We start from the raw sequence: 24859 nt of genomic DNA on the forward strand, positions 1-24859 counted from the left end.
CTTAAATTGGAATCATTTCGTGTAAATGTTATATACTCAAAGAAATAGTAACGAGACTGAAAATAAAAGTCATATAATAAGAAAAAGAGCATTATTGGGAAAAGTAAATATACTTCTCTTACAGGGAGAGACAGCAAATCTTTGTTTATCTTTCTTGGTGGACTCAGTTCCAAACAGGGAACCGAGTAAAAAGAAAATGTCATTGAGCAAGAGGCTGAGCCTTCACAAGGTGTGTAGAGAGTCTCTTAGGAAATGAGGGGACAGAGGAGTGAGTGGTGCCCCTTGCTTTGGAAGCAGTGATTAAAGAGGCTGGTGACGCTTAAGGCAGAATATAAGCTGTTAAATGAGATGCCAAGCACCAGTACCTTAGTGGTAGCACTCTATGAGCTGTGCAGCAGGCAGAATCAGATAAAGGAGTTGCTAGGTAAAGTCGAGAAGTATGTCAAGAGGTGGCAAGGTAAGAGAGTTAATTTACTGGGAATTACTTCACTGAATAGATTAAGTCCTCCTCTGCTGTTTGCACTTCTTCTAAAGCAAAACCAAATATGACTGCTAGCAGTTAAAATTAAAAGATGTTAGGGAAATCACATAACAGAAAAGCCTACTGTTTGGGATGATCTACCTTCAGTTTTAAGATCAAGAAGTTTAGTGTAGTTGCTGGAGGGGTTTGCTTTTGTTTTTCAAATGCAGAACATAGGAATGGCTGTAGCAGTTCAGACCAGAGTTGATGCAAGTACTTTGCACTGTCTTGGAACAGTTGATCAGCAAGAAAGGGAGAGATTTTAGTCTTGCTTCCCTGGAGTAGTATCCTGGCCACCAATAATCTGTGATTCAGGAATTTCTTGAGAAAACTGACATCTCTCCATTAAGAAGTTTTGAATTGTTTTTTGATCTATGAACTAGTCCAATTTAATTGCACGTATTTGTGAACTTTTTGCATTCATAACATCCCCTGGCAAGATATCTCACACCTACTTTGCACAATGTGAAGTATTCTAGAACAAATGAAAGGTAGTGTTTTTTCTTTCAATGGATAATTATGTTGTCACCAGATGCTGTGGTTGTCAAAGTGGAGGTTCATGGAAAACTCATGGAAAGAAAATCCAGCTACAGTGATTAAATGCAAAAATCTAGTTGCTGGCTTTTAAAGTACTTAAATTGCAGATACTTGAAAACAGAGAGAAACCTCAGGGGAAGCATGCCCTGCCCATGCAAAACAGGCAGAGTTTGCTAAATTGATTGACATTTTTTGTAGTTCTGAGAAGTTGTCTATATGTTCTTCACTGAATTGTCTATATTTATTGAAGTCTTTGAAGAAGTCGATGAAAATTAAATTAAAATAATTGTTGGCGTTCCTCATCTCTTCGCTCCACTTGAGGTGATGTTGTAACACAGTTAGTTTCTAAGCAAGATTTTGCAGAGGACAGGAGTAAGGCTTTATACCTTTGTTCTCTCTGTTCAAAGAAGTGTCTTTATATATTTATGAGCATTTAGGGCAGAGTGCTGCTGAAAGCTCTCATATCGCTCGATAAAGTTGGATATTTTATTATGCAGATGACAGCTGTTTGTTAGTCCCTCTTTTCATAAAGGCTCTCTAACATCAATTGTCAGTAGCTCAATAGACACCAAAATAGTTCCTCATGTTTGCTTTTACTCAGAAAAAGTATAGTTGTGCCAGAATACAGCTTACTGAGGAACAGTTCAGCATAGCTATCCAACAGCTAGAAATCTGAACATATCACACATGTGACCAGTGTATCCATCCCTACAATGTTCCTTGCTGTGCAACTCTAACAAGATCGGTTAAATTGAGAGTATCTGCTGTTGTGCTAGCCCTGTAATTACTCAAACCTGTCAATGTTACAGAGTTGGCAAAATTTCTATGTATGAGAGCCATTCAAATTTCTGTTCTGTGCCCCAAGGATTTGCAGTGCGTTATATTTATGGCCATGAGGATTTCAGTGCACACCCCAGTGTCTCTTTCACTGTCTGCCAGACAGGCTTCCTGGCAGCCAGCAACCCTCACAGGTCAGTCCTGCTGCTTCTCCTGACTTCAGTGATGCGTGGCCTTCACATGGGACATCCTTCTCTCAGCCGCAGAGGGCCTTTGGGTAGATTGGAGGTCTCTCCTGTGTATTCAGCTGCTCTGCTGTTCTCTCCAGAAATTTTTCTTGTCCTTGTGCACCCCTAATGTCTCAGGCAGTTCTTCCTCCCTGTGTATTTGGATCCTTTTCCCAGTGGAGGATAATAGTTTTTATTTGTCAGCCTCTCCTCTGAAGAGGATTCAGGAAGGCTAACACCTCAATCCACAAATTCCTTTGACTTGTCTCTTATGCAGTTCATCTGGCTGTTTTTCCTAATTAAAATAGATGCCTCTATGCACACTTTGTCAGGTGCCAGCTGTGATATTAAGCTGTCTTTGTCACAGCAAGAGGCAGGACACTTCACAAACCTTTGCTTAGTGATTTGGTTGTATTTTTCCTTGTGAATCTCCCAGGTAATCTGTATCAAGACAGTGTGTTAAGAGATACACTTAATGTAATTATTTCATTAATATGTATGTTTGCTATTTATATTTGGCTTATTGCTGGCTTTTGGCTGAGACTATGCACAACAATTAATGTGTTTGGGGTAGGTAGTTCTCAGCCCCTTCTCCTGAAGAAAACTGTGATGAGTAACAAATCACATATATTTGAAATTCTAGTTTGGGTAAACATATTGCAACCTTGGTCAGTGTTTCAATGTGCAGTCAAGTTCAGGGGAAGAGCATAGCTGCCAGGTTTTATATATGGGTTGAAAGTGAGCTGGCTGCTGTTCAGCTCAGTGAAGTAGATATGTTGATGACAATTGAGGCAAAAGATCAAAACTTGGTAGTAAAAGCAGTGCTGGCTCCTTCAGGTTATATTTTTCATCATATAAATTTGTGACTTTTTATTAAGGATTCTTTCCCCTTCATTGCTCCCTGTCATGCTCCAATTAGTAAGACAGTCAGCTTCATGTCATCCACATGTGGCCAGGACTTTCTAGCCTTTGCTTTTTAATGTGGATTTTGGTCCTTATGCAGTCTTCTGTTGTACTGTAAATAGATTGCTGCAAAGGGTTGTTCCTGGACCGAGCTTGAGTCACTTGTAGACAACAATTCAAGAAGTTGTTTGGTAGTGATCTGATGGGAATTTCAGTGATTGTTGTCCTCCAACAGCACTGCTCTCTTTTAGGGTTACATATGTAGGGTTTGGAAATTGAAGACCATGAGCAGCAGTGGTGGCCATCTGGGATTTCTGAAAAAGTGCATATGTTCAGAGGGCTTCAGGAGCTCACTAAGGATACAGTGCTCAGACTAGAGGCAGGAAGAAACGTTTTCTACTGCTTGTCTGTCTGGCTTGGTAGGGCTATTATTTTTATCTGAATGTTTATTTTTTAATGCTTTTGACAGACTGTTCTGTTGCTTGCAGGGAAGAATGTTATACACAGTGTATGTTGTGAAATGTGTCATGAAACAAATGTGAAAGTCTGCTTTCTCCCATCTTTCTCATTTTTCCTTTCATTTCTGTCCAGTTGTGGCCAGCCACAGTACTAAGTTCTTATTCTTTATCTCTGAGACATACTTTGACTATTGGAATGATCTTGCTCAAGGAGTAGGCAGAGTCTGCTATAATTATTCATGGTGGCCTAGAAGAGAGAGAACTGAGACTGGTCAAGAGGAAAGTACAAAGGTGAAAACATGGTAGGCTTTTAACTGGATCACATCAAAGAGAAGCCCAGGTGTTATTGTAGGTACTTTTGATTGAACAGTACTATATCTCAGTGGTGTGAACCTTTCACTTTGGGAGAGATGAACAAATATTTTGGCATACCTTCCCAAGAGAATTGCTGTGTGATGGAAAAAGGGTTGTTGTCATGCTAGTATATTCATAACCATGAAAAGATCAAATAAGAAAGAAAGACCTTATACTAATGCCAATTCTGGACCTCCCAGTGAGTCAACCTACTGGGACCCATAATTGCTTAAGTTTACTGCAGTGAGAAACATTTTGTAGTTAAAAATGCATCAGTGTTTTGTGATGTAAGGGTGGGTTTTAGCATGAATTTTGCTTCAGATAACACACCATAAGGTTTTATAATTTAGAATGTAGAATTTTATTTATCCATAACTTTCACAGGCCCTTCCCAGACTGCAACTTAGGACAGTCATTTTATTATTAACATAATTTTTATTTCATATAGGACTTGTATTCTTCTCAAACTGCTACTTAGTGATGCATTTTAAATGTGACCTAATAAAAAAAAAGAAAAATAACTATATTCACTGGTTTTAAGTTGGTATGAAAACCAATTCAACAATCTCTTCTGCTGCAGCTTCAAATGATAAGGTGGATGACGGAAAAGACTTGGCTAAATGTCAATTAAATAAAGATACCTACAGCTGTATTGTCCTTGGCTGCTTAAAAATTCAAGAAGTAGCTGAGCCTTCTAGTTGCACTTGGAATAAACTGGTCTTTAACTAGGGAATGAAGGAGTAAGAATGGAGGATGCTGCTTCTTCCAACGATCACAGTTTTAATTCCCTCACAACGTGAGCTTGCCACCAACACATCAAACTAATAGGGGAGCCTCTGCCATACTGAGTGGTTTTGGGTTTTTTTCTGCATTAAGAAGGAAAGTGTTGGGCTATATTATGCAATTTAAAAGAGTCTATGCATTAAATATCTGTATCCTTTTGAATAAGTGGGAGCAATAATGCTATTCTTGCAGATAGAATGCAAATATAATATTTTTGCTTTTAACATATTAACTCAGTAAGGAGCTTAATATAAGCTTCCGAACTTCTTAGTCAAAATCTTTATTCTCTCTGCAGAATTCAGTACAATTACTACTTGGATGCTGATAGTAAATGAACTCTTTTATTGAATAGTCATAATGAAATATTGGAGGCTGGTGTGTGATGGCTCTTATAAAGAGTACATTCAAGGAACACTTTGTAGAATAGGCAAAAGAGGGCAGAAAACTTTCGTTTCAAGAAGAGAAAAAAGTGGCTTTTAGTGGAGCAGTGGCAGCTGCTATTATAATCTGTTGGCACTCCTAACTTCCAGTATGGTTTGGAATCAAATTCCTACCTTCAGGCACATAATTTATTAATACTTTGTTGCAAGCTTAGGAATTAGGGTTATTATGAATGATTAATATGACTTCATTCAAGGATTGATATATCTTTTGCAATACTGACTATCATGAGCCTTTTTCCCCTAATTTTCAGTCCTGGTCTCAGTTTGCAGTAAAATTCTTTACACCTGAAATAATGATCAAACCAATTATCAGGGAAGCCAAGAACAGGTCAGGTTAGAAGGACCACAGAATGTCATTTAGCCCAGCCTTCCTCTCAAAGCTGTGTGAGCTATGAGAGCAGAACAATTAATTCTTAGCACTTTAAAAGAATATTTTGCTATCTTTTGAAGATTTTACGTTGTCCTTCTAAATGACAGGCTCTCTGCTATATATTTTTGCACAGAATACTGAGGTTGGACTTCCTATAGAAGTTCCTTAGGAGTCTACATTAGAGACAGAACTTTTTTTATAGAGACCATCAGTAGTGTCAAGCTTTCCTCTGACTACGGAAGTCCTGCTGACAATGTGGTGTTACATTCCAAGTTTTGCTTTGGGAAATGGTAGCTCTGAATGTAGAAAATAAATGTTTTGGTCAACCATTTTTTGCTGGACTTAGTTATTATTTGTCAAATGGAGGTATCAAAATTCTGGTTTTGTACAATGTAAGGAAGCATGTTGGTGTTCTTTTACTATGGCACATTAGGGATCTGGAAGAGAGTGCTCTAACTTTTCAAGTTTAAATCTTACGTTTATATCTGTGGAACCCCTGATTTTTTTCTCTGCCCAGCTGCCCAATAGTTTATTTCTTAGTTAATTATTTTATTTGTGACATTGAATATTGTCTCTCTCTTTTTTTTTTCCCAGTGTGACAATGCAAAAGGACTCAAAGCCTTCTATGATGCAATAAAATATGGACCTAATCATCTGATGGTTTTTGGTGGTGTATGTGCAACAGTTACTTCTATCATTGCTGAATCTCTAAAGGGATGGAATTTGGTTCAGGTAAGGCATGGAATGGAATATATTCTAATGCTGACTGTCTTGTGTCTCTGGATCTTTTTTTAAAATTTAGAAACTTAAGTTTGATGCTTTTAAAGCTAAGCTTTAAAACCGGATTTTAAGGCTTGGCATTTTGTTGTACTCAAAAATGCCTTTGAGTTTGAGGAAGCAGTCATCTGTCTCAGTAGGCTAATCAAATAAAAATAATGGGTCTCAAAAAGCAATCTAGGTGAAATCAAGTTCAGGCATGGTAGGGGGGCAAACCTAGGACTTCTGAAAAGTTAGATGAAACAACTCATCAGGCCTTAAATTATGGTACTTCAGGGCATTTACTCAGTCTGTACTCAGTCACAATGCAGTAATTACTATGGACTTTAAAAGTGCTGGAAGTGCATAAATTCTAAATAGTGACTGGGTTTGTGTCTCAGAATTTAACTCACGAAGCACATTTATTCCCAGTTGTTTTCTTTCTGACTTTCTCAAAGGTCAAGTTTGTGGAAAGGTTTCCTCTGCTGAGGAATCAGAATTTATTAATACTAATCTCTAAAATGCAGATGATAATAGCATGATTTTCTTCATTTATTCAATCATCTGACTAGTGATAGTTTTCAGATGGATGGCTTCTCACATAGCCGTTGAGTTTTGCTTTTCTGATGTGGAAATACCCTGGCTTTCTACTCAATATTCATATTGCCCAAAAATACTCCTGTATATTTTTTTTTCTTAAAAACTGCAAATTATTCTATAGCAAAATAAAAAATATATAGTTAAAACAATTACCTGAAGTTACAGTTCCAAACAGGCTCCTCTTTTCCACCTGGAATACTCACTAACAGTAGAGCAGCAAGAACAAATGAGGCATAATTAGATTTGTGAAGAAGATGATGATCAGAGTACAAATGGGAAAATCTTAGGAGGATAATTAAAGTAGCTTGTTAACTGTGTTTGCAGTGCTTGTCAGATCAGATTTTTTTTTTTTTTCTGCTTCAGGATTTTTTTTCTGATGTGAAAAACAGTTCTTCTGTGGAAACCAAATAATAGTGTGTCTCTGGGGAGAATGGAGAAAGTAACAGAAAGCTTGAAACTATCTTTTAACGCTCTCTCTAAAAAATGGCCTAGTTCATGACCTGTAACGAAGTATGTGGCTGGAGCTCTGTTTTTTTTTTTTTAATTTGTCACATGGAATTTCTATAAGATGGAGGATGTTTTAAATAGCAGGATTTCATTGTGCTAAAAATCTTTTCACTTGCAGTCAGGTTCTGCCTGATACAATCTGGAAATCAATTTGTTAATGAAATTTCTCAGTCTAAGGAAAGGTTTCAGAAAGCTTTTAAATTCCTGAATTTGTCGATGTATGTGTTCAACTATAGAATGACATGAAGTATTGCTACCAGAGAGCATTTATTTCTCTGTGTTTAACCACTCTGGCTGTGACTATGTCTTAAATATTATTTATGATATCAGTGCATCAAGGTATTCTTGATTGCTTGGGCTTAGTATTCTGTGGGCACTAGATAAATCCTCACATGGTAAAACTGCTCGTTATGTCAGGTTTTTATATATTGATTGACTGAATGATGAAAAAACCACAAATAACAGCATGACTAGGAAGTGTGGCAAGGCTTAGTGGATGGTATAGCAGTAATGGTACCAATCCAAATATTGTTTGTGAAAGTGGTATGTCACATGGTGACAGCAATATGTGTTATCTGCAAATCAGCAGACGTAGCATGTATAAGACAGCAGGGAAACAGAGTACAAATCCTTCCACTCCTCAGGATCCACTGTCATATGTGTCTCTGATTAAAAGCATAACTTGAATAGAAGGAGAAGATAGAAATCTGTAACTCCTAGAAGTGGAGCAATAATATTCAGCCTGATAAAATACAAGGCTGTCCTCCCTCAAAACTTGAAACTTCACCTCAAGGAATCAGAGCAAACTCACATAAATTGTTTTATTGTGATAATGATGAAGTCATTTCATGTTACAGTCAAGAAGAGGGAAAACAGCATATAGACAAAAACTAACCTGACATTGTATTATTGAATAGAAGATTTGCATTTGGATGTCTGACTCCAAAGCTTTGTCCCCGTCCTTGTGCCTGCAGTTGTGAAAACAAAGCTCTTACCTCTAGCAGGAACATTTGATTTGATTTACACAGATGTCATGAGGTTCAGCAAAGTGATGACTTTCTTACATGCCAGAGAAATGAAGGATGATACTGATAGTCTTGGGAAAAATAGGGATGAAAGAAGAATAACAGAATATAACAACTAAAAAAAAAAATTACTTTCCTGAGGAAATACAGTATGAGGCTTGCTGACTGCAAAACCATTCTGAAAGCCTTTTAGCCGTGATTTCCAAGTTACTGGGTGACTGCTTTTCCTCTGTTTGGATGAATTTTTCTTTTCTGCCTCTTCTCCGTTCTCTACAATAAGAAGCTGCCAAAACCAAACAGTGAAACAAAAAGCCAAGAGTATAAATGTGCTGGAAATTTTCATATTGCGTTTGCTACTCAGGCAATTGTAGTAGTGATCAGGGAGGGGAAGGAAATAGATTCTTGCCAGGCAGCTTCAGTCTCTACACTCCTTACTGTATGCTTTTGATAATGATACTGTCTCTTTTACTTAAGTGGTTAAATCAGGTAACTGATGTCCTGCAACAATGTGAAATAGGGAAGATTACAGAGGTTGAGAAGAGTCTCAGTCTGAAGGTGACATGTCTTATTTCCATGCTATATCAAAAACCAGGTACTTTTCCTTCTCCATCTTGACAAATTCTGATTTAGTTATGATCAGCAGCAGAAAGGGAATTTGTGTTCTCAATTAGCTGCCTTCAACTGCTGGCTGATTTAATTATCTCTTACTGTAACAAAATTAATTATTTTTTAATGGAGCATTTTATATCTGTGAAAGGAGCAAGTTGTTTTAGTCTGCAAAGACTTTTGTCATCCTGAAAGACTTTCACTGAGGTATGCTAGGTGACACAACTTGGAAAATGCTTTTTGAACACATATTCTTAGTAGGACAAGTGCAGGCACCCATTCCTTAGCCTCTCAAATTAAAAGCCTCTCCATGGGTAGCCTCTATGTGCCAGCAGTCCTTTGTTGAGTGACAGTCTGAATATGGGCTGGAGGCTGCATGTGTGTCTTTGATTTCCAGGCTGTGGTGTGGAAGCAGTTTGAACCTTTGGTGTTTTAGTTTAAAAGTGCCAGTAATATCTTGTGCCTTTGAGAATGTGCCTTAAAGGCATAATACAGGGAAGTTGCTGTTCTATAGGGAGAATATGTCAATGTCAAATTCTTCCAGATTAGTCTTATCCCCATTCTTTCTCAATGTGTGTTCAAGGCAATTAAACAGAGTGAAGAAGAATCATGAATAGTATCTCTCAATATCTTACAAAAGACAAGTTATGTATTTTTATTCTGTATACTGAAGCATTCCTGCTAGTATGCAGTTAGTGTAAAACAAGAGACAGTTAGCTAGCTATTCAGTCTTTCTCTTCTATTTCAGGATATCCATCAACTGTTATCTCCATGTGATTTGCTTACGGTGGCAAAAGTGACTATTTTATATGGATTGCTGTTTCCCCTGTTTTTTATTGTCATCTCTCACTTTTCCTAATTGTTATATTAACACAAACATTTAATCAGCATGAGGATTTTGACCACACTGGTCATGTCTCTTAATACGTGGAACTCTGTCTCAACTTTTGGAGATTTGTCTTTTTCTTTCATTGTGCCAGACTTTCTCTTACAGCCTGCTTCATTTACAATTTCATTTAACTCTGGAAATAAGCCTCTGCCAGAAACAGAGTATAAATGTTTGTGCTTCCTCGCAATATCCTCTGTTTCCACATATTTTATGTAATCTAGTCATAACTGCTGGCTTCTAGGCAAGTAACTCCAGGCAATACAGTGATTAGATCGTAATGACATTCAAAACTGAGGAACCTTATTTTGGATTCAGCATCTCATGTTGGAAAGTTTTCTAACAACATTATAGGTGCCCTAATCAGGATGTATTACTTCTCACTCTTGGGCATATTAATATAGGATGAGTTCCTGTGTTAGAAAGGGATGTTGGAAAGGGAAAACTCCTGGTTCTGTGATCATGTGATTGGATATTAAAGAGCCTACCCTGAGATTTGTTTTATTGTCCCAGAGGTCCATAGGTATTCAAGTTCCCATCTCTGAGTTAGTGAAGAGGCTGCTGGTGTTCAGGAAAATCAGTGGTGTTTCTAGCTTTTGATTTCCTTCTGAAACAAGGCTGATGTGATTGCGCTGTCTGTTCCCCCTAGTAATTTCTGACCACTGGGAAATCACAACCCAGTTTTAACAAAGGATTTCCTAAACATTATTAGCTTCTATACATTTATGTGAAATTGAGCTTCTGTGGACAGGGATCCATAAGAACGAAGGAGAGGCTCCAACATGAGCACAGAGAACTTAGGGACAGTCGTGCTGTGTGGTTTTCCATGTTCAGCTGCTGTTATGGAAAGGGGACTGGCTGCATTGAGAAGATTGTTAGAAAAACAGCAGAAAAAAAATTAAGAAAACACAGAGAAAGGGTGAAACCCAGAAGGATATGAAATAGAAGCTGAGGTACGAGTTTGTGTGTGTGTTTGTAGAAGCCTAGGACAGTGCATCTGTAAGAAACCAGGCTTTATTAAGTGTCTGTTACTCATCAAAATTCTTGTTAATACAGAATTTCACAGATATGTTCAGGTTAAAATAATGGGGTTTAACACAGAACTATTGCAAATCACCAGACATTTCTATACTGGCCACTGAATCAAATTCCTTCTTGTTAATATCTGAATTTTCTAAATCTTTGTACTTGTTACCTGGAGCTCCAGCATGGACACATAAAGTAATGTGGTGTTTTCTTTTTTAGCCTTCTTCGTTCTGTTTATTCCAGTACAGTGAGTTTGTGCTACTTTTGCTTCCACTGCACAATTTCCATGCATTATTAGCTTGAGTAATGAAAAGGGCATTTAAACTAGTCTTTGGCTAAGAAGATTAGCTACTTCTATCTATGTGATGCAGGTAGTCCCTCTTATGAAGAGGCCTTTTTCCCACTGGAATATGACCCAATGCACCAAAAAAATAGAATCTTTGCCTTTTAGGCCCATAATTCACTATTGTAATCTTCATTTTCTTCTTCTTCTTTTTCCTTTGCATTTCTATTTTTTTTTCTCCTGGAATTGGAGGGATTTTATAGACTTTTCTGTATTTGTGTTGCGCTTTTAATAGACAAAGGGAGGAAAAGACACCTCTTGAGGTCTTATTGTATAAGGCACAAACCTGAAGACATTCTTGTCCTGTTTTTAGGAGTTAGCTGAGCACATAAGGAAATTTTGCTCACTTCACTGTAGGAATGCCCAGGAGCTCCTGAACAGGAAGAAAACACAGTAGGTCTGACCTTCAGGCAGAATTTCATGTGAAGTTTCTCCTCATTTAAAAGAAGCTCTGGTGCATTTGGAGGGAGACAGACCTTTTGATTCTGCAAATCCTCCCCCTGAGAGAAGCTGCCAGCAGGAGCCCTGCCGTTATTGATGAACCCTCCTGAAGATTTGCGGCTGCTGCTGGAGCAGAAGATGCATGGGGAGTAGAAACAGATCATCAATGCCATACCTGCTAATTAGTCTGGGGGTCTCAGCATGTTGATGGATGCATACATGCACAAGGTAGAGCAGACCTGGAAGTAGCTGTATGTTCACCTTTCAGCTTAGAGAAATGGATGTGGCAGTACAGCAGGCAAGACTGGTCTAGGGCAGAAGAATTACTTGGGTGACAAAAGTTCTTTCACAGGACCCCTTGATTCCCAGTGCATTATTGCAGTTGTACTCCAGGGGTGACATTTGCATTGCTTTGCTTTAAGAGCAGAAACTTGGTCCACAAAGTTTACATTGAAAATTTCAGAAAATTTCCAGGCTGAGGTATGGCAAGAAGTGCACATCCTGATTTTCAAATGCACTGCAAGATTTAGTAGGATCTTCTTTTATCTTCTTTCCCCCTTCTGCCTAAATGTATGACATTGATTTCTATGGCTTAACCTCTCTTTCCATCAATTTGAAACTGGCTTCCATCCAGTGTTCACTTTTATTTAAATATGATTAGCTGTTCTTTTTCATCTTGTTTGTCCTGGAGAAAACATCAAAAGTACAATATATAGTCTAGTTTTTGCCTTTGATCTAATGTCTAAGGTTCAGTTCTACTACATAAAGCGTGAATAAAGGTATTTTAATACAGCTCTAGAGTTAGGTCAAAGCAGCTCAAGACTGAACCTGTATATTTATTCTAACATGATCTGCATGCTCTGGTAGAAAAAAAAAAACAAAACAACAGCACATTTTTTTAAATTGTTTTTGTTCTTCTTAGTTGTTTGCACATATTCATTCAATCACTTTTGTTTAGAGTTGGATCAATAATATGAAGTGAATGGGTGATGGTCTAGGGGACAGATACACACTGAAAAGGCAAGGGTGTCACTTTGCCTTGCAGTATAATATGTGCTTGGGAAAATTTAATTCTGAACACATCAGATATTCTCTCTTTCTGAATCTGAATGGTCTCTTGAACAAAAATAAAATACATTAAAAATATCCCAAACACAGAGTGTAATACATAAGCATTGATGGGTTTTGGGGTTTTTTCAAATATAAAGCCTTGTGCTTTAAAGCTAACTCATGTTATTGGTAAGGTGTTTAAAATGTCCAGGTTAATTTATTATTAAAATAAATAATGGCTGCGTACTTTGGTATTTGGGTATTTTTTTTTTCCCCCCACGTAATTTTTTACTGTCTCACTGCTTGTGTTGCTGGATTTTTTTCAGTTGTTCTTGTTATCTTTCCCATTTTGTTCATTTTTATAAAACAGGCTTGAAGCCTTTTCTCATGTGGCTTTTACAGCCCCTCAGCTAGGATAGACTTGGCAGGTAGAATCTTACTTACCAAAAATGTTTCAGTATTGCGCCTTGCAGCTCTTGCAGAGCTTCCTTCCCTGCTACACAGGTATCCCCTCAGTGTGCTGTTTGGGGCTGCCTTTTCTGGAGGGGTTTTAGGAGGGGAGGTAGAAAGGCAACTTTGGTTCCCATCTCTTCCTTGTCCTCTTCCCTGTCCTGATATGATAGGCAGACTTATGGTTTGCTTCTTTGTAAAATCACTTGTAGTTCGGAATCTTCGTTATGCTGAATGACGATGACTGTGATATACACCAATTTCTTTTTCACATTTGAGATTATTTTTATGGCACATTTTCTAGTACCTTGTCAGCTGTCTGGTTTTTTGATGGTCTAACCCACTGGACTAAAGTGCTGCTAAATTTTGTTCTAGCATTGTGTTTTCACTGACTTTCTCTTGGAAATGTCATGCAATTTGTGGGGATATAGCTGTGTAACACTAATGTCCCATTAATGATAATATTTGATTTATTCACAGTTATGCTAGCCCAAAGAATCACATTTTGATTCATTAATCTCATTAGTTTCATTACTCTGTGACCCACAAACTTGTCTAGAATTTCCCATTGCTTAGTGGGAGCATTTTTATAGTTTCTCAGCAATTGCAGCACTGAATTTTGAGCTGCCTCTTGCATTTTCCCCTATGCCTGACTCTCTACGAATCTTGTTTCTCTCTCATTGAAAGCTATCTCAGGGAGATCAGATGCTAATTAGCTGCCTATCTGTATATGTTTTTTCTGCTTTTAAGATTATATTGATTTAAAGCTATCTTATATCACTGAAAATCATGTTATTGTTATTTGGTTGATTTTTGACAATTATTATTAGCTTATTCCAAAATACTCAGACTATAATATTGTATTTCTCTGACTATTGCAGCATTCCAAATATTGTAGAAAAGTGGTTTCAAGCTTCTTTTACCATCAATTCCCCAAACGTGGTTTTTCTGATTATTTTCACTATACCTAAGCTGGAATTGGTTATTTTGGTATGCTGTTTGTCAGTGACTACAGTAATTTGTTTCTTAAACAAGTAGCACTGACTGTACTCTAGAGAACCAGCTTGCTGGCCTGTTTCTCAACAGCCTGCTTGGAAAGCCCTGGGGTTGTTTTCTCTCCAGTCCCTTTGACCAGCCTGGCTTGAGTGGCCTTATGTGGAGTGGCATCCTCTGCCATAGCTGTTGTTGTCCTTGGAACGCACAGACCTGTTCAGAGTAAGAAGGAAAATACAACAACAACTAATAATAACTAACAACTAACAACAATACAACTTGACAACCAAGTCAAGGCAAAATTGATGGGATAAATTTTGTTGCTTGTACTATGGCTCCCACAGCCTTAAACTCACTTCTTCATTTCATTCTCTCTCATTTGAATGTATTTCTTCATGTCACTGTTCTATTACGGTACAAGGAAAGCATTTTCATGTGGTAAATTAACCTGCTTTCCCCTGAATGTTGTTTGGCCACAGTTACTTAATTACTTATTTTGAGGAATAGCCTAATTCATACAAATTCAGCATCAACAGCTCCTGGGCATAATTGAAGAACAAACTAATACACCAAGAATCTGGAAAAAGAAAAATCATCTTCACGAAATTTTGAAATTTAAATAAAATATTTATTGACCTTTAAAAACAGAAAAAAGTTAATTATGCTCCATTATAGAAGTAATTCAATGGTGATATGTTTGTAGAAAAGTAAATGCTACAGTACAAATCCTCACATAATAGAAGCTGTTCTAAGGGCATGATTCTCAAATTCACTGTGGAGTTCTTGGTATATGATTCATCTAGGATTGAAACCTATATGGATGACATCTGTTTTAATTTTTGATATTCTCAGTACTCGATGCACCTAGAACAGTTTCTGGGGAATTGTAGACCTTGCTAAGTGCCTTTTCCAGGCATCAGTTAAGTTTCAAAACAACTGGAGAAAAATAAGGCCAATTGAACAAGTGATAGTTTATTTCAATTAAACATGAAATTGTTTGGAAACATTTATTTCCTTTAACCTTAGTTATCACACATAGAAAAAGCAGAATCTCAGTGTCAGAGAAAAGAGAAAGGATCAGCTTAGCTTAAGAAGGTCCAGACTCTGTTGGAAAAGGACTATTAATTGCATACAAAATTGTGACTGAAACAATTTGCAGTTGGAATAAGAAGCATTGTTTGGCCCTAGGATTACACTGAGAAGAGGAACATATTGCATAGCCCTTAAACATTGACTTGTGATATCATTTCCCTTTCCTTCTCATCACATTTAAAACTTACAGCTATAGACAGCTTAAGTAACTGCATCGAAACTTTTTTTTATACTGGAAAATAGTTCCACAGTTGCACCTTTCCAGTCTTTCAGAATCTCTTCTTAGCTCTCTGTGTTTTAATTCCAAGCTGTAGTTGCAAATCCAGATTTACTTTGATTTCTTGTTTTGCCTTGATTTCATTCATTTTTAGGAGATGAGTAACTTGAAAGTTCTGAACTCTGTGTTAAGCTATAACACCTTCTGCTCCTAATTCTCAAAGTAAAGGAAGGCGTTTCCCCAGTAAAGTGTTGCCTTCATCTTCCATTACCTTGCAGGAGTCCTTTAGACTTTGTTATTCAGTAGACAGCCTGTCACAGTCTGATTAATAAACTACAGCAGGACTGGCAATATAACCACTATGAGCTTTGTTTGTGTTAGGATGCAACACTAAGCTAGGAAAATTCTATAATTATTCATAATTAAGCTACTGTGAGGGCACAGTGTGTATCAGAATGTGGATTCATTATGTCAGTTTGCCTTCTGAAAGTAAAAAGATTAGTGGCACAGCTTCTGGAAGGTTTGTTTAAGTCCTTCAGTATTCAGATAAGGGAATAAGCCTGCATGTGATTGGGGAGTGACAGGTCTCCAGCAGTCTACAATATTCCATGAAGTGCTTGGGGGCTACAATTTTGTATTCATTTTAAGCACTGTCCTCCTGACATAAATCAAGAGTTAATTTGTTCTATTAAAAAAAAGCAAGAATGTTCTTCATCATAGCCCTTCTGAAAAGCTTGTAGAAGGCTGATGACAGTCTCGATCTGAAATAGTCTACGACTGCCTGTCAAAAGCTGGATGCTTCTCTGCATTTTTCCAGCGGAGGGCAGGAAGACAGTCAGGGGTCTGGAGCATCTCTCCTGTTGATGACGAGCTGAGGCAGCTCAGGTTGTTCAGCCTGGAGAAGGGATGGCTCCAGGGCTTTATAACAGTCTTCCAGTACCTAAAGAGAGGTTACAAGAAAGCTGGAGAGGGACTTTTTTTGGGAGCATGGAGAGATAGGACAAAGGGTAGCAGCTTTAGACTGAAAGAGGGTAGGTTTATATTGATTATTAGGAATAAATTCTTTACTGTGAAGGTGGTGAGACACTGGAACAAGTTGCCCAGAGAAGCTGTGGATGTCCCATACCTGGAATTTCATGTTCAAGGTCAGGTTGGAGGGGGGCCCTGAGCAACCTGGTATAGAGGAAGGTGTCCCTCCCTGTGAAAGGGGGCTTGGAACTAGGTGATCCTTAAGGTGCATTCCAAACAAAACCATTCTGTGATTCCAAACAAACTCACAAATTGGTCCCACTAATCTATTTGGGAGAATCTGGAGCTGCAAGGAAAAGATCAGTTCTGGGAAAGTGGCATACACATCCATCCTTGCTAATACTGGTGTATTTTGCTGTAAAGACATACTTATGCTAAGGAGATTTTCCTCATGTCTCATTTAATTTATGCAGTCAGTCCAAAAATTCGTTTGGTAAGCAAATTTTAGCTGCTTCTTTTTTCAAGGCTCAGAATGCTACTGAGAAAAGCAGAGTGACTGAGCAAGCAATAGAGATGATCAATATGATGTTTAACTCTTATTAACAATAGGAAAATTAAATAATGAAGTTGTGTACCTACCTATATATGTATGCATGCACACACATATATCTCTTTAGAATTATCTAAAACTGTCCTCAGTCTCTTTTATGGCTCAGTCTATGGCTGGTGGGGCACTGGCATGTTTCAGATAAATGTATTTGCATTCTCTTACATTGCATCAGGATTCATTCTCACTCAGAATTATGGCTGACATGTGTACATGGGTGCTACATGAGCAGCCTGGTTTGATAATTTCTTCCTGTGACTTTCTGCTCTCCAGTTATTATACCCTTTACCGTTTTTGTTTTATTCTGCTTGCTTGTGAGAAGTTAAAAAGAAATCTGATTCGCAAATCTGAAAGTGAAGGAAGGGCCAGAACAAAGAGTTTATTTTCATAGAACAATCCTGTATGTTATTTGTGGTCTTGATGAAGAAATCCAGAATTACAGATTAGGGACTGTAAACAGACCGGCATGGATTAGGCTATAGAGACAGAAATTTAAGACGTAATTTTTACCTAGCAAATTTCATTCTGTCTCTTCAAATTTTCATATCTTAGCTATTAAAATTCAGTAATGTTGCAGTTGCCAAATCTGCTAATGCTTAATGACATTAACATTAATGTTGATTATGAATTCTTTGAGTTGTCATTGTGAAAACCCTTGTGATCAGTGTGATTTTGTCCTTGCTTTTGGAAGTCTGTATGACAATGGGATAAAATCCTGTCTTTATGCTGGTTTTAGCTTGGGAGGAAGCGAGAAAATGCAGATGATGGTTTCTTTTCTTTTTCTTTTGTTAGAGCAAAGGGCATAACGATGCAGCTACAGGGCCCTGAGTTTCGCTGCCAGATTACTCATGTTTATTGATTGACACCTGAAGCTACAGTTTTTGCAACTAATCATAGAGTCACCTTATATATAGATTGTACCCAAGGTGGCAAGAGGCATGTCCTCAATTATAACACAAATCTTCCCTCGTAACAAATGTGCTTGCACTGGCTTGGCTTGTCCTATTCACTGTCCAATTGTTAGATCACAGTAACAGACCTAGAATTCTGCAACTTACTGTTGCTTTAAGAAAAGGTACGTAGGTAACTTGCTGTTTATTTTTGTTTAAAGCATTGAAACAGAAGACAACAAAACTGAGTAATAATCTTTGTACAAATAATTCTTTGCTTTGCTCTTTCTGTTAGCCTCATTCTTAACTTTCTTATTTCCCATCGCCACAAGCAGCTCTAGGAGGGCTTTAAGGCAGCACTTTGCCAATTAGTCATGGCTTGCACACTGCTCGTTTGAACTGCAGGCATTTTTTTTTATATCCAGAAATCCACGTTTATTAATGCAGATGAACCAACAGAGAGGGTAGTCTCATAGTTAGCTCAATGGTCTAAGTAGTCATGTGAACAAGGAAAATGAAACTTTAAATGTTGTTGCCCAATATTCTACTGTTTACAGGCAGATTATTATAGTATTATAATCACCTTGGAATGACAGCTTATGCCTCTAGTCAGAAATGAATTCACACAGAATATGACATTCTTAGCATAGTTGTAAAGGGATCACCGGGCAGTAAATCTTAGAATTAATGTTTACTGGGAATAAGTGATTGAGAGTGCTACTTTGGAAGTCTTAGCTGCCTGTCCAGAGACTACATAAATCCTACCTGAATGTTTTCCCCAAAAGCTCAATTTATAAGAGGTATGCTTCCAGAAAGCAAGGGTAATATTATTGCCTCAGCTCCTTAAATGAATAATGAAATGTGCATCACTTGAATTCTATAGAACTTCAGACTTGTCCATGTATGAAATGAGTTTTGGTAACCCCACTATATGAGGACACCTCGAGGCCCAGTATCTCATAAACTTGCCATCAGACTTTGCCCTCAATCCTACACTGCTTAAGAGTATAAATGTCTCTCGTTCTGCATCTCTTCTTGGTAGTCAACCACCTCCATGCCATACTGGGTTCTGTCAGGAGGGGTCCCATCCCAGCTGATATTGCTCATGAGTTTGCCAGGAGTTTTGACTGCAATTTCTACAGTTATTATGAAAAAAAAAAAAAATCATAAGAGGGATCAAAACAAATGTCACTTTTCTGAATTGTCATCAAGATTATTGTGGCCAATGTAAAATTTCTGGTTTTGTACTTCCTTTGCTTTTGGCCTTTGAGGGAGGCAATTCTGTCTTGCTACAAAACATCAGAGGTGCAGTGAACTGTCTCAGATGGGCATGGCTCAGTGCTTACACTCATGAAATTAATTTCTGGGGATTGGAAGTGGTACTGTCTCAGATTCTTCTTTGGTGATACAAAGACAAGCTCTGTGTGAGTACCTGGGTCACAGAAGAGAATGGATGGATTTCCACTTATCTTCGGGTGCTCTAAATGATATTTATATGGAATAATATGCATACTCTTTCTAATTTATCTGAAAATGGAAGAGTGAAGAAGAATGAAGTGTACACATTTTCAGAGCATGATTTGGTCCCAAGAGCAAGGAGTTATGAAACCTGCAGAGGGTGGGATTTCAGATGCACTCCTAGACTTGAAATGGCTCATTGCTCTAGCTCTAAGCACCCCCATGCCTAGCATGCCTGATGTGTTCAAATCACATCCTGAGGCACTTAACTCTCCCTGTGTGCTGTACAGTGAGCTTAAGAGCCTAGCTTTGTATCCCATTACTCTGAAAAAGCACTGATGTTCTCAGAGTATGTGTTTGCCAGGTATTTCTGAAGCCATGTCTGCCTTTCATCATACTACAACTGCTCACTATGTTGAATCACCATATATAAAACTGCAGTTCTAATTTTAACATCACAACCAACATCCGTGGAAGTGGCTGTAATGAACAAAATGAAAAGTTATTAACCAAATCCCTTTTCCTGCTCTGCAGCCTAATTGTCATCTGGAGAAATCTCTTCAGAGTTGTAATAACAACTTTATGGGCTCTGTCGAGAGGAAGTTGTATGCCTCTACTGAGGCTTTAAGCCAGTACTAGACACCAAAGACCAACACACAAATTGAAAAGAAAAAAAAATCACCTTCATGGAGATTTTGCCTGATTTTAGGAGTGCCTAAATGTATAAGGCAGTTCCCTTTTTTTCTCAGATGGCTCCAGGTGCTGGATATGCATGAATTTGCTTTTGTGCATTTTATTTAGCCTTACTCCAGTCTATGCAGGTTCTTGCCACATAGTTGCAGAAATAGGCCTTAACACAATGTGCTGGTTTTCTTTCAAGATATTTCCAGCAGATAAGATAGTAAAGATGTTGCTGGTGTTTTACTGTTAAAATAAAACAGCCAGAACATTTGCCCAGAAATTTGAAGGTTTACAGTTTTCTCCTAGGACAGTCAAAATCACCTCAGAATGCCATAATCAGTAGGCTATGAAGTCACTGTCCCTCACATGCTCTGTTTTTCTGGTCACACAAACCTTTTCAATATTTTGCTGTGCAGTCAGGCACCACTGACATGAGGTAAGAGAAGGTGTAGTTGGCACCCTGAACGTAAGGTTATGATAAAAAACAGTCCCAGTGCATCATCCTGAGGATAACTTGGACAAGATTCTCAGACACATGATGTGAGTCTTGGGGATGATGCTGTGCAGGGCCAAGAGTTGGACTTGATGATCCTTGTGGGTCCCCTCCAGCACAGCTTATTCTATGGTCCTGTGATCTGTGTTTCCTTCCTTCTGGACAAGACTTACAGTGACTTTAAAATATGAGTGCTCCTACATTCTGATAGCTAGTGTGTCTAGATAAAAATAGTGAACTACAGCCAGCTGTTTTGGCCAGACAAGTATCAATGCTCTTCTTCAGCCTGTGATCTGCATGGATGGGTGCAGGGATCTCCTACCTTGAACGATGTGGCTGGTCTTTGCAGAGCAAGGGGTTTGGCACTTCCCGTTACCCCAAGCATTATAATGTGCTAAATATGCCCTGTTTAGGATATTACTTGTTTTCTTCTCCACCATAGTTTCATAGTTCATGTTATAAGGAAGCTAAATGTGCAGAGAGTCCAAAGTGCTCTTCTGTGACCCAGCTCCCACAAGTTGAGTTCTGCAGTATTTATCTTCTAGATACTGGGATTTCACCTATAACTGAGTCTGTATTCACTACACAGCCTGAAGTTACCTTGTACAACGTAAACGTAGCGAGGACAGGAACAGAAAATAGCTGGTTTATTGATTGCAGCTTAGGGGTCATTTTCAAACATTCTAGATATGGATAGTGGAACCATCCATCTCTGTTCCTGCTTAAAGAGTATATGACTGATCTTGTCAGCTTTAATTTTTATGAAATTTAGAATGTGACATTTGCTATGTCTGAACTTACGTCCCTGTAGAATACTGTCAGTTCTTTGGAGTCAGTTAAGGATAGGGCATTGAAATTATCTGTCTTATAGGAACAAATTACTGGAATGGGTTTTTCTGGTAGTATGAGAAATACTCAATTTTTCTTTGAACTGTTGGATAACTTTTCAAAAGTCCTTAAAGGGGAAGAATATGATACAATTTATATATTGATTACACTCAATTTTCAGAATTTCATAGCAAGTTTTTCCAGAACAGATCCCAAGAATCACTATAGTGGTTCTCCACCACTTCAACATACAGATCACATCTTTCTTTATTTTACCAAAAGCTGAGCCTAAAGGAATCAGGCGTCACAACATAATATATGAAAGTACTATAGAGGTACCAAATTTTTTCTGAAGAGATCTTTTATCTCTTTTGATTCTGTATCCAAACTAGAAATACATGCTCTACATTTTTTTCAGAACACTGACATTAGTAAAAATTAATTTAATTTTAATATTTTCTAAGCTTTCTTCAAGCAAATTGAAAGGCTAAGTATTTTCATTTTGAAGATACTTGTCTGTGTGTGGTGATTCCTAGATCCTACTTTAATTATGCCTAAATAATTACGAACCTCCAGATTTTTTTTCTATGGTAGTATCTCTATTTAGATCATAAAAAAGTATAAAATTCCACACTATGAAAGTATGACAGAACATGCAGATCAGAGCTAAAAATACTGAATTTTTAATTTGAATAGGCATAATTTGATTAAATCTCTCAAAATTAAGATCTCATATCTGACAGTATTTATAATTCTGTGTTTTTATTAGTATATAAAACTTCCTCTTGGGTGAAGATGTAAATTCTTAAGTTTCTGCATAAACCAGTTTTGAAATGTCCTGCTCTCAGGGAGACATGTCTTAGTACTGTTGGAGGTTACAAACCTTATGCATTGATGTCTTATCTTGATTTGACCATAAGTATAATTTTTCTTTAGAAATATACTTGATTTATCCAGAGCCATAAAAATGGAACCTCTATTTGCTGTGCACAAATGTCCCCATTTAGGTATCTTCTCTGGTTTCAACATAAACATTTCCTTGTTGGAATGCTTTAACATTAGAGCACAGGATCTTCTGAGTGGAAAGGCAGAAAAGTTTTGTTTAATGTGAGAGTGGTCAAACATTGATACAGGTTCCCCAGGGATGGTGTGGTGTCCCCATCCTTGGAGATACTTGGTACCCTTGGCCTTACTGCTTTGGACAGACCTGGGCTCCTTGGTACAAGAGAGATGTGGGCGTGTTGGTAAGAATCTAATGGAGGCCCACAGAGATGGTTAGTGGATTGGGGTGTCTGTCACATGAAGAGAGGCTGAGGAAGCTGGGACAGTTTAGCCTGGAGAAGGTTTGGGAGAATCATGTCAATGTGTATAAATACCTGACGGAGGAAGTGAAGAAGGCAGAGCTGGACTTTTCTCAGTGGTGTCCAGTGAAAGGACCGGAGGAAAATGGGCCAAAACTGAAATGCAGGTAATTCCATGTCATCGTAGGGGTAATCAAACCTAAAGAAATTTTAGAAAGTCCATTCCTGGAGACAGTCACAAATGTGACTGGACAGGGCCTTGAGCGACATGCACAAGTAGACCTTGGTTTGAGCAGGGAGGTCAGACTAGGCAAAGTCCTGTGTTGCCTTCCTATCTCAGCTGTTCTGTAATTTTGTGAATGTACCCCACAGTCTTGGTTTTTTTTTTTTGTTGTTGTTGTTTTTTTTTACTGTAGACTAATAAAACCTGATGTAATAGCAGTGAAATTCCACTGACAGATTGAAATCTCTATAGGTTCCCTTATCAACTAAAAATGATGAGCAGATTTTATTTTAATCCTGTTTAATTCAGTATGCACTTATTGTTACTAGTTTGTTTTTTTTTTTCCCCAAATCCTCCTTCAGGCTTTTAAAGCAATAACAGTGAAACCCTCTGAATAATGAATTGAATATGACTTGATGCATAAATATGCATTTCTAAAAAACCAAATTCTTAATACCGCAAACGACGTTCGTTGACCCTCCTTGGAGCAGGAAGTTCGACTATTTGTTTTTCTGTGATTCTGAAAGTTCTGAACCATGGTGGTTCCTATTAGGTTTAAAAGACTAAAGATGGTTTATTCTCACGTGTTATAATTCTGAAAGTGCTGACATTCTTGGAAATTGCCAAAGTATTGAAACTTTTTATTGCAGTATCCTGCAGTGGTAGGGAGGAAAAGAGACATCCAGCAGGCAGGAATTGTGCAGCAAGATTCATTTATTTAATTATTTTACCACTCTTTTATAGACTTTTCTTCATAGTCTAATTGGTCAAAGGATCAGCCACCCCTTGGGTGTGATTGGCTAAAATCCTAAAACAGCCATGGTCAAAATGTTTCCTATTGGCCTATAAACAAAGGTTTGCAAGGTCGCAGGTGTTCATAGTTTATAGAACTCTACTAATATCTTCCATGAGAGAGAAAAGTATCTCACGGAACTGGACAGAAGCAAGAAAAATTCTTGTTAGCTGCATATTGTATCCACAACTTTTCATTTTAGCTTCATGTATTTCTAGACAATAGAACAGTTCTTTGCAAGGTTCTCTGTCCTGCCATAATCATGCTTAATGGTTAGAAAAGTGTTAAAGCTACTGTTCCAAAAGCAAAGTTCTTGAGTCTCATTCTAATTTACCAAGCAGCTCCAAAAATCAAAAAATATGACAGTCAGTAAAATTTAAAAGGCTTTTCAAAAAATCTTGTCAAGCCTAAAAGCCAAAAAAGAGAACAGACAGAAATGTACAGGAATAGTGTATTGGAACAGTGTCTGCTTTCTGTCCTGAGCAGAGACTGAATAAATTGTATGGATTCCTCCCCACTAAAACAAGGATGGAAACTCAAGGGGAGTTACATCAAAGATGGTCAGAAGATCACTGCACTGAAAACAGAAAAGAAATATAGGGAAGAGAGAAAGTGTACCTATTTTAATGCAAAATTGTATTTTGCATAGGGTCAAAACATTCTTTACTTGGTTGCACTTGAGTTTCAAATGAAAATAACTATAATTCCTCATCTATAAACATAAGTTATATTTTATATATTAGTGAATCCTGCTGGAAAGATTGACATGATTGGAGTGTTAAATTCTACAGTCATAGCCTCTTTAAGAAAGATTAGGTGGGCAAAACTCAAGACGGAGCAGTCAAAAATAGCATTTCTTATTGTGGTGTCAGTGACCTCTTGAAAGAAAATGAATATTTGAGGGATTACTGTCAGATTGGAGAAGTATGAAGCATGTAATCAGTATGAAGTTATTACCTGATGTTTTCAGAAGACTATTAGATCACAGTAGAAAACAAAATGCAGAACTCAGGATGTAGTTATGATATATACAGGAGAAAATGAAGACACATGACAGAGGACTTCAGTCTGGATGAAATATGGTAGAAATAGCAACTTCTCCAACAACAGCAACAGAGAAAAAGGACTTGAAAGCAGAGGTTTATGTTTATATTGGCACAGTTTATAATTTGAGTTGTTTAATAATACTGCTCCATATCCAGACATCTACAGATTTTGATGATTATAAAACCCAAACACATGGAAAACTAAG

General features: G+C 37.7%; 1 protein-coding gene across 2 annotated transcripts in view; it reads left to right on the forward strand.

The window, feature by feature from the left end:
- The window catches only part of GABBR2 (gamma-aminobutyric acid type B receptor subunit 2), a 473703-nt gene that overhangs the window by 101140 nt on the left and 347704 nt on the right, over window positions 1-24859 (forward strand). For both annotated transcript variants that reach the window (XM_032119790.1, XM_032119799.1), the window contains exon 2: window positions 5967-6104. In XM_032119790.1, the coding sequence (XP_031975681.1) occupies window positions 5967-6104 (138 nt within the window). The remainder of the gene's footprint in view (window positions 1-5966; window positions 6105-24859) is intronic.

Source organism: Corvus moneduloides, chromosome 1 (genome assembly GCF_009650955.1).
Source record: "Corvus moneduloides isolate bCorMon1 chromosome 1, bCorMon1.pri, whole genome shotgun sequence".
Classification (NCBI taxonomy): domain Eukaryota; kingdom Metazoa; phylum Chordata; class Aves; order Passeriformes; family Corvidae; genus Corvus; species Corvus moneduloides.